The 10,184-nt window shown below is 43.0% G+C and overlaps 1 protein-coding gene across 1 annotated transcript; it reads left to right on the forward strand.

The window, feature by feature from the left end:
- Positions 1-4,142: 4,142 nt before the first annotated feature.
- On the forward strand, positions 4,143-9,896 carry KCNV2 (potassium voltage-gated channel modifier subfamily V member 2). Its single transcript, XM_063180281.1, has 2 exons — positions 4,143-5,646; positions 8,968-9,896. Exons 1-2 carry the CDS (start codon positions 4,207-4,209, stop codon positions 9,241-9,243), a joined length of 1,716 nt encoding a protein of 571 aa, XP_063036351.1. The 5' UTR covers positions 4,143-4,206; the 3' UTR covers positions 9,244-9,896.
- The last annotated feature ends 288 nt before the right edge of the window (positions 9,897-10,184 follow it).

The raw sequence follows: 10,184 nt of genomic DNA on the forward strand, positions 1-10,184 counted from the left end.
GGAAACCAAGTGGCCTCAGTCATGCCATTGAGAATTTTCCCCATCTTGGTCTCACTCTTCTGGACACTCTAATAGCTCCATGTTCTTTTATTGTGGCACCCAGAGCTGCCCCCAGCACTCGAGGTGAGGCTGTCCCAGAGCAGAGCAGAGCAGAGCAGGACAATCCCCTCCCTTGCCCGGCTGGCCATGCTGTCCCTGATGTCCGCAGGACATGGGTGGCCCTCCTGGCTGCCAGGGCACTGCTGACCCATGCTCACCTTGCCACAAACCCAAACCTCTCAGATCCCCCCAAGCCTCTCATTGTCAAATCTACATGTACATCCAGGATTACCCCATCCCAAGTGAAGAATCCTGCGACTGATCTTGTCTAGTTCCTAATGGTTGGTAGTTGCCCAAATTTCTAATCTACCCACATCTCTCTGCAGAGCCTCTCTGTCCTCAAGGGAGTCCACAACTTTTCCTAGTGTAGTAAAATCACCATGCCTATTCAATGGGCATTTGATCCCTGCATCCACATCTTTTTAGAACATTATAGAGCCCTGGTGCTAAAATCGAGCCCTGAGGAACCTCTGGTCCCTGGCTGCCAGCCTGATGTAACATTTACCAAAACCCTTTAAGCCTGACCCACCAGCCTGTTACTCACGCAATGTATTATGGACTCAACTAGCTGTGTGCCAGGCAGTTTATCCAGCAGGGTACTGTGGGAGACAGAACAAAAATCTCTGTAAAATAAAACCAATCCACATCTACTGGCTTCCCTTGATCACCTAAGGTTACTTTGACATAAAATAAAATTAAATTGGTCAAACAGGACTTTTCCCTTGTGAACCCATGCTCACTGTAATGACTGCATTTTCTCTCAAACAATATTTTTCAGTAACTCTCAGAAGAACCTTCCCTATGATGTTACCACGCACTGCAGTGAAGATGCTAGACCTATAACTCCCAGAGTTTTCTTTTTATCCTTTTTGAAAACTGGGACAAATTTCCAGATTCCAGCAGACTGGGACATCTCCAGACTCACAAGACAAATTCAATACAATGGAGAGAGGTTCTGCCAAGTGCATCAGCCAGTTTTTCCATGGAAAGAATCCTATCTGCCCCATACACCTGTGTGCATCCAACTGAAACAGCAAGTCTCAAACAATTTTAGGATTGCCTTGGAATCTATCATGCCCCAAGTGACAGTCTTCCAACAATGGGCTCTAGGATCCCAGCCCTTCATTGGTCTTGAAGACAGATGGCAAAGGTGGATCATTCTCTATTGTGTCTGCAATTTTTTTTGGACCTCGTCAAGCAATGGACCGATGTTATCTCTGATCCTTTTTTTGCTGTTAACATATAAAAACCAAACAAGCCCCTTTTTCTTTCCTTCACAGCTTGTCCTGCACAGCTTGAATTCTATCTCAGTTTTGGTCACACAAATTTTCTCTCCAAGAGACGAGCAACATCTCTGTCATCCCCCCATGTCACCTTGTTTCCAAGGTTCATATGCCTTCCTTCTCCATCTAAGTTCACTGCTCAGCCTAGCCAACCTTCTGGCCCATTGGCTTGGCTTTCAACATGTTGTGTTTGACTACTCCTGCACTGTTAAAAGAGAGCTCTTGAAAACAGACAAGCATATCACTCAGATAACTTTGAAAAAAAAAGATTGCCAAGAGACTTTACTAACTACTTCTTTAAACAGCCCATACTCTCCTCTTCCCCATATAAGAAAATGAGCAATTACTACTAATGGCATTTATGAAGAAAAGCAGCAAAGTAAATAAGGTAGATAAGGGGGAAAAGTGGGCTCTTTCTAGTCACTTCATTTTCTTATGTGTTTAGACTGAGAATCTAACACCTCAGAATCAACTCCCGCCTGAAAATAAAGAACATATACGAAATAATTTTATTTTAGCTATTTTGCCAGCTAGAGACAAGTTTGAGGAGAGTGCAGCAGGTGCCCCAGAACTCTGTTCCCAAGAATATTTAGGTCAAAGAGATTAGTCTGAGCAGACTGAAGCTAGTGATCTTCCTTGCGTTTCTGAGTAATGATGTCCAAGATCTGAGTCCATGTGCATGAGGAGCTGGTACCTGACAGCCATGAAGTTCACCCTGTAGAAGCTCCTGCTGCTGCATTATGGCATAAGAAATGATCTCTTGAATAGTGAGCAATAAACGTTAGTGGATACTTCTCAGAAGTGAGGCCAGGGAGGCTGACAAAAGCAAAATTAAATGTTACAGCAGAGACTGGCGTGAGGAATATGGTTATAGTCTACCTTGGATCTTGATTAAGAAAAATTCCAGCATTTTTGGCACTAAAATGATGGCATCGTGAACTGCCTTTTTCTTATGTCTGAATCACTTTGCTTAGAAGAAAGAAACAGCCTTGAAACTTGGCATTAATTTGTGTTGAAGTTGCTATACAAAGGATTCACCATGGCATGGTTTAATGCTCAAAGCAAACTGCAAAGCAGGTTGGTATCTCTAAAGAGGTGCTGACAATCCCTATTAATAGGGGGCTTGCCTCTCTTGCATCAAGAAAGAGAACAGGCAGGGGAGACAAATTCACTCTCAAGCAGAGTTAAATATGAATAACAAATAATTCAGGCCTTAAACAGTGTGACTCAAAGAAACCCTGAAGAGTTTCATGTGATCCACTCAGACTGAGAACAAAAGTATTGCAAAATGCTCAGCTGTGGCGTCTTCCATTTTGTCAATAACTATTAAATATAAATAGAAAAGCTATAACTGCAGGTAAGGAAACAGGAAAAAAGAAGGAGACATTGTCATAGCAGCAGCAGTTGCTTCACATAGGACAGCACTTGCTTCACATAGGACTACCAAAACAACAGTATTGGGGTCTGCAGGAGCAAGAACCCGAGACCAGTGCAGAAGAATGGGAGATTGAGTACAGCAAAGGGAAAGCACTGCTGCAGTGCTCTGGGATACACTGTCCCAGCAGTCTATGTGAAAGGGACCTGCAAGCAGAAGGCAGAATACAGAATTGCACATGGGAGGCCTTACAGACCTGCAAGGGTGTTGCCAAAATTAGTAGTTTTCCAGTGCCTTGTCCCTTCCTACACAGCCTGGATACAGGCAGAATAATGAGCTGCTGCTTAGGAGCTATAAGTGAGGTGATAAGAGCACGCACAAGGAACCAGCACTTTGCTGTGTGCATTCCCTGCTTTTCAGGAGCTCCAGCTTTGCTGAAGTGCTCCCAGTGACAAGGGGAAGTAACCTGGTTTTGGGGATGGTCATTGTTACAGGAATTGCTGATGCCAGCTCCAACAGAGCTGAAGATGAAACCTCCATCCAAACACAGGGAAAGCCTCTCTCCTCTCCTGCTAGTTACTCACTGCAGCTTTATACGACACTAACACCATCTGCAAGAGAAACAAGACTGGCTTTATGCTGTTTCTCAGCAGCTCATGAAGAGTTTGAAGCTGGAAACTCCTTCACACCTCTGCCCTTTGCTTCCACTGAGCCCAGCAGAACATCAGACCTGCACTCCCAGAGTACATTCAAAGCTTCAGGCACAGACTGAAATATTCCTCGGCTCTTAACCAAATGGAGGTATGCTAACTGTGAATAAAATGAAATTACTTTTATTTCCTCACCTTTTGAAAACATTTTAAGAGATACACCAGTGAGTTTCTGCCCTTTATCTGCATATCAATTATTCATTATTTTCATTAAAGAAAGCCAAGCCAGGCTATGCCCATGAGGATGAAAGAAATCTGTACTGCTCTCTTTCTCTCTGCCCCTCATACATTTTTATTTCAGATTACTTTTAATCCATATATATTTTAAATAGGAAAATGTGTGGATTTTATTAGCAATAAAATTTTAGGGGATTCCCCCCCTACTGATTTTTCATAGATTTATAGATCCATAATCATTCACGTCACAGCCTAAGGGAAACGAGGCTCGAACAGGATAATAGCCCTTAAATCCCCTCCTCTAAGCACTCAGATCTTTGCTGTCAGCAAGATTAAAACGGTCAACAGCAGTCTTCATGTGTCTATATCCCACACAGAGCTTTCACAACAACTGGAGTGGTGGCTGGCAGGGAGACATATGCAGAGCTACTGCTGTGCATAATACTTCTGAGATAAAGAGGAAAGAAAACCAGGTTGCCAGCTTTTGCAGAGTTGAAAAGGACTGGTGTTAACCGCTTGATTGCATGAATGCAAAGAGGGGAGAAGAGTAAGGAATAATATTATGTTGCAGTTTAACAGTCAGCAAGAGTTTCTTTTCCTAAAACATAAAGGCAGAGAGATGGAAGCACCAAACATCCTTCCGCGGCCCAGCAAGGGGAAGGAAAAGGAAGTCGTTCATGTAGACAAGCAGAGTGGTACCTCTGCAACCACTGCCTTGAACACCCAGCCCCTGCTGCAACTAGGACCTGAGGGGAATTACAACTATTATGTGGATGATGAAGATGAGGAAGATGAAGAGAAAGAAGAAGGAAATTGGCAACATGAAGATGCATTTAAGGGCGAAAGCAAGGCCTCATCGTTTATTCCTTGTTCCCCTGCTCTTTCCTCTAGATCCCCGGCCACATCATCTACTCCATCCGTGCTGAACATCAATGTTGGTGGCCAGAGTTACCGCCTCACCTACCAGGCAGTGGCCATCTACCCCAAGACGCGCCTGGGCCGCCTGGCTACCTCCACTGACCGCCGCTGCCAGCTGGGCCTGTGCGACGACTACGCTGACCAGGTGGATGAGTACTTCTTTGACCGGGACCCAGCTGTCTTCCAGCTGGTGTACAATTTCTATGCCTCGGGGGTGCTGCGGGTGAGGGATGAGCTGTGCCCCCGCAGCTTCCTGGAGGAGCTGAGCTACTGGGGCGTGCGCCTCAAATACACACCCCGCTGCTGCCGCATCTGCTTCGAGGAGCGCCGGGACGAGCTGAGCGAGCAGCTGAAGGTGCAGCGGGAGCTGCGCTCCCAGGCAGAGGCTGAGGAGAATGAGCAGCTCTTCCGCCACATGCGCTACTATGGGCCCCAGCGCTGGCGCCTCTGGAACCTCATGGAGAAGCCCTTCTCCTCTGTCACTGCCAAAGTGATGGCAGTGGCCTCCAGCTTCTTCGTCCTCATTTCCGTGGTTGCCCTGGCACTCAACACAGTAGAGGAGATGCAGCAGGTAGACTGGAAGAGTGGGGATAGCCGGCCTGTCTTGGAGCATGTGGAGACTTTGTGCATTGCATTCTTCACATTGGAGTACCTGCTGCGCTTGGTCTCTACCCCAGACCTGCGCCGCTTTGCCAGCAGTGCCCTCAATGCAGTAGACCTCATTGCCATCCTGCCCCTCTATCTGCAGCTGCTGCTTGAATGCTTTACTGACGATGACCAGCCCCGGGGTCGGGGCTCCCAACACGAGCACGATATCGAGAAGGTGGGGCGAGTGAGCAAGGTAGGACAAGTGCTTCGCATCATGCGCCTCATGCGCATCTTCCGCATCCTCAAGCTGGCCCGCCACTCCACAGGGCTGCGTGCCTTCGGCTTTACCTTGCGCCAGTGCTACCAGCAGGTGGGCTGCCTTTTGCTCTTCATTGCTATGGGCATCTTTGCCTTCTCTGCCATGGTCTACACAGTGGAGCACGATGTCTCCAGTACCAACTTCACCAGCATTCCCCATGCTTGGTGGTGGGCTGCCGTAAGTAAACACATCTTACCTTGCTGAGTAAAGAGACCCTCCCTTCCTTCCCTTCCCCTTCCCCTCTCCTCCCAGCTGGAGTTGCTGACAGTCTTGAAAACAACAGGCTTAGATCAGTGAACATCTGCTCTGAATTCTGAGCTTACAGGACATATGCATGCCTGCGTGCACACAGACACACACACACATGCACTCATTCACCTCTCTGTAAGCTTAAATCAAGACTTAATCAGGCAGGTGGTCTTGAAATTCCCATATCTCCAAATGCAGACATTTTCACTTTTAAAGAAGAAGTGGTCAAAGACAGGGGAAAAAAAGCATTTCCCAATTTAGTGCCATTGTCAGTGTTGTCAAAACAATAGGGGGGAAAAAGCATGCATTTGGCACTCTAGAAACAGGATTTTTGTTCTTATTCTATGTGTAGGTCTTCTGCAACCCATAAAACTGCAAGATGATGAGACATAGTTTATTAACTACAGTCAGATCACCCACACTTTAAAAGTGAAAGCTGTCCCAGAACTCTGGCTGTTAAAAATCCACTAGGACCAACAGTTGTTTTACACAAGAGATTGTGTTCTGCAGAAGACGTCTGTATTTATAGCACCCTAGCTGAAACTAGTGGGTAGCTAGACATTGTCAATGCTGAGGGAAGGCACAGGACCCACACCTTAGCCATCCATAACCCTAAGGCTTGTCCTAGACCATTGTCACATACATTTTGTTTTGCAGCAGCTGATGCCAACCTGCACAGTCTATTTCTGTGTGGGGCCCCAGGAGCACTTCCGACCCCTGGGCATGGCTAAGGGTCTGGCTCTGTCCCAGTCACTTCCCTGGAGAAAAAAGCTCATGCAAATAGACTGGATAGGAGTTATAACATCTCAGGCTGGTTGATCAGCACTGACACTGGATGCCCCAAGATGCATATGAGGCCCACCAGACAGTAATCCCAACCCATTCAAGGTCACTTATCCTGGCCAGCCATCCTGGAGCCCAAGGTCTGCGCTTCTGGCTCAGCCATGGACGATGAGATGTGGTGGTTTACCACACATTTGCAGTGATTCAGCACATGGCAGAAAAAAAAGCCTTACAGACAAGCATAGATGCACACATTTATATGTGTGCACATGTGTGTGTGTAACTGTAACATGGGCCATGTAAGGATGGAAAAATCAGTGAATAAAGGAAAGAAGGTCTTGTAATCTGACCTTCATAGATCATCTGTAAGTAATATACAAAGGCTATGAAAACACTGGTGATTCATTCATTGCTAAAATACTCTGTCTTCTGAACATGCAGGTCATATGCAAAATCTTTAGGGCTCATTTTTGCGAAGTGGTGACCCCATAATAATTTAGATATTCCTAATAAACTTAAATGGCTAGGTGAAAAAGGCCTATTTAACTGAGCAAGTGCCTTCAAAACAGGAGCTGTATCATGCACATTGCAATTCCAAAGCATAAAACACTTTTTACAGCCTGTAAATTAATATATCTAGATCATTTGAATTTTAGGACTGTAAATTAATATATCTAGATCATTTGAATTTTATAAAAATCCAACAGCATTCACCAACTCACACATGCAGGAGAACTGTTACAGGCAATGTATAAAACTATGCCAATGGTACAGAACCTTATCACGGGATAATGTTTTTGTCCTGGCTGGTAGACATAAACATCTTGCCTTCATCTCAGTATTTATTTTTGGAGATATTTATCCTGTATTATCATTCAAATCCAGTGACTTAATTTCCATTAAACCAAATCACTAATCCCTTTTATTCCACAGGAAGCACCAGGTGCATCCTAAAAATGTGCTCACCCAGTGCTGTCTCACGAACTCTAATGTTTTCTTCATTTGAAATATCATTCTATTTACAATTTTAGAAGATGACAAACTCTACACACTGACCTTCTGAAAACTTATTTTAGTGTTAAAGCCACAAGGGCATTACAGTCAAAGTCCTACTGTCTGTGGCTTATTTTTGTCAGAATTTTAGGTTACTGTTTAACAGAAATATACAGTGTGTTGAGACACTGTGAAAAAAATCAAATAAAATTCACTGGCTGAAAAAGTTCCTTTGCACAGACCAGAAAGTGAGAGGTGACAGCAACATGAAAGTTTTACCTGCCAAAAAAAAAGTAAGTTATATTTACTCAGTGTAAAAAATATAAAACATCAAAATGTGTGCAGTGAAACTAAATAAATTAGGAGTTATCTTATGTTGACTGTTTGAGAGTAGATTTTTCAAATGTAGCAGCATCTCCATAATCAAACATCCATTAATTTTAATCTGAATTTTACAATGGAAATATTTCAGTACTTGGAGTAGCACTGTACCCATAAAACAGTTCCCTCATATATCCATAGGCTAGAAAGAGAAAATTATATTGGCTGAGAAGAAAAATGTAAGGGTATGTACACAGTGAGCGGGCAAATTTTTCAGAATCATATAAAATAAATACACTAAACACCATCACTCTCAAAAAAAAAACCCCAAAAAAATTCAACAACCAAAGCTGAAACATTTTTAACAACCCCTAAATCCTTCTTCAAAAGGAAATTCAGCAAAAATTACACACCTGTGTGCTTATTTAACACTATAACTATACATATTGCAACCATACACTACAAGCAAAACCTTCCAGGCTACAGTTCTTTGTAGGTATGTAATCATTAAGGGGGATTTCATCTAGTAACTTTGAAATCCTGTATAATTTCTTCCTATAAGGCAAAGAGGAAAATTTATTTCAAAATTAATTGAAGGGTTTTGTGTGTTTTTCACTAGTTCCTAAAATACATATGAAAAACAAAGGTAAAACTCAAAATACAAACCAGAGGATAAGTCCCAAATACGGGGTTTTATCAGCACAGTGGATTTAGAAACAGGACATCTGTTCCAAGTGACATGATGAGGGAGCAGGGTTGCAGCTATCAGTGGATTTGCATGGCTAGGGAGCCACATCTATCCTTTCCCTACAGCCAAACAATCACCTTCTGGACAGCCTGGTATGGAATTTGTCTGGGAATTCCCTCTGCAGGGTAAAAATCTAAAAATCCTCCTGAATGGTGTCAAACCATTGTCTTTCTTTACTCCATGAGAGGGTTTTTTTTTTTTTAAATTAGGAATATTTTGCATAAGAAAACTAGTAGACACATACACACACAGAGGCAGGCACACACACACACACACAAAAGCAGCACAGAATATTTTAGAGTTACAATGCAAATTAAAAAAGAGTTAACCTTGTCCCTGATCAGTGAACATATCTGTCTATGTTCTTAGCTCAGCTAATAAGCTGCGTGTTGGTTTGCCTGTAGGTCAGCATCTCTACAGTGGGATATGGAGATATGTGTCCAGAAACGCACCTTGGACGCCTGTTTGCTTTCCTCTGCATTGCTTTTGGAATAATCCTGAATGGCATGCCCATCTCCATCCTCTACAATAAGTTCTCAGACTATTACAGCAAGCTGAAGGCCTATGAGTACACAGCTCTCAAGAAAGAAAGAGGGAAGGTCGACTTCACACGGAGAGCCATGAGGAAAATATCTGAGTGCTGCGGAGAAGGTGCACCCCACCCTTTGTCACAGCAATGATAGTTTGTGCTTCTTTGGATATGGGGAGGCAACCAAGAAGCTGAAGGAGAAAAAGGAAAAACAAATCAGCCAAAAGATAAACTAAAAGGGCCAAAAGTAACAAAAGTAGATGGTGAAATCTGTTTTGAAGGGAGTTGTTTTCAAAATTAAAACGGCTCAGATTAAAACAACAGAATTTTTTAACTCTGATAGCCTGTGAGCAGCACTTGAATGCTCATCAACTCTCTGAAATGAATTCCTTCAGATTAAACACTCTGAATAAGTCTCACATTAAGATATAGCCCCCTGCTACTGATTAGATTGACAATAAAGACCCACCATAATTGTACAAACACAAAACAAATTGTTGTCATTAAGGGTCAGCCACCTTACTTCTGCCATGGCAGTGTCAAAAATTAAACTAATAGAATACCCGATATACTGACTGTGTCACTTAAATTGGTTTTACATCAGCTTTCAATTAGAGGAAAATGGCCTAGAGCACTTACCTAAATATTAGCAGCAGCTATAATCCCTAAAATGTCAGCCTCTGTTTCCATTGACAGATAGCTATGCTTCATTGTTCTAATTTTATTTTTCAAATGCAGCCCTGCAAATGAGCCCTCCTGTTTTCATGCCTAGTCAAGCAATGCACTGTTTTTAGCATTTCCCACCACCCCATCTCTATAATCATTTTTCAGTATGACAAGAACTAGTGAAGAATTCTGGAGTCTGAGTTGATAAATCTCATTGATCAAATCTGAAAACATTTCCAAACTCAATCCTTTTTAGGTATAGGATTAAGTAATAATTTATTTTGCAATATTTAATGTATCTACTTATTGGATTGTTAGAATAATAGACCTGTCAAGGAATATAAGTATTGAAGCAGTAATTTTAAAATAATCAAAGGAAATACATGGGTAGCAACTCTCAAAGACTATTCATACAAAGGATTTTAT

The sequence above is a fragment of the Melospiza melodia genome, chromosome Z, assembly GCF_035770615.1.
Source record: "Melospiza melodia melodia isolate bMelMel2 chromosome Z, bMelMel2.pri, whole genome shotgun sequence".
NCBI lineage: Eukaryota > Metazoa > Chordata > Aves > Passeriformes > Passerellidae > Melospiza > Melospiza melodia.

What these genes read in the sequence shown, in the direction of transcription:
- KCNV2 (XM_063180281.1), top strand. Translation starts at nt 4,207, where the DNA reads ATGTTGCAGTTTAACAGTCAGCAAGAGTTTCTTTTCCTAAAACATAAA. An exon ending in ATGCTTGGTGGTGGGCTGCC is followed by an intron (nt 5,647 to 8,967) that starts GTAAGTAAACAC and finishes GTTTGCCTGTAG; the next exon opens with GTCAGCATCTCTACAGTGGG.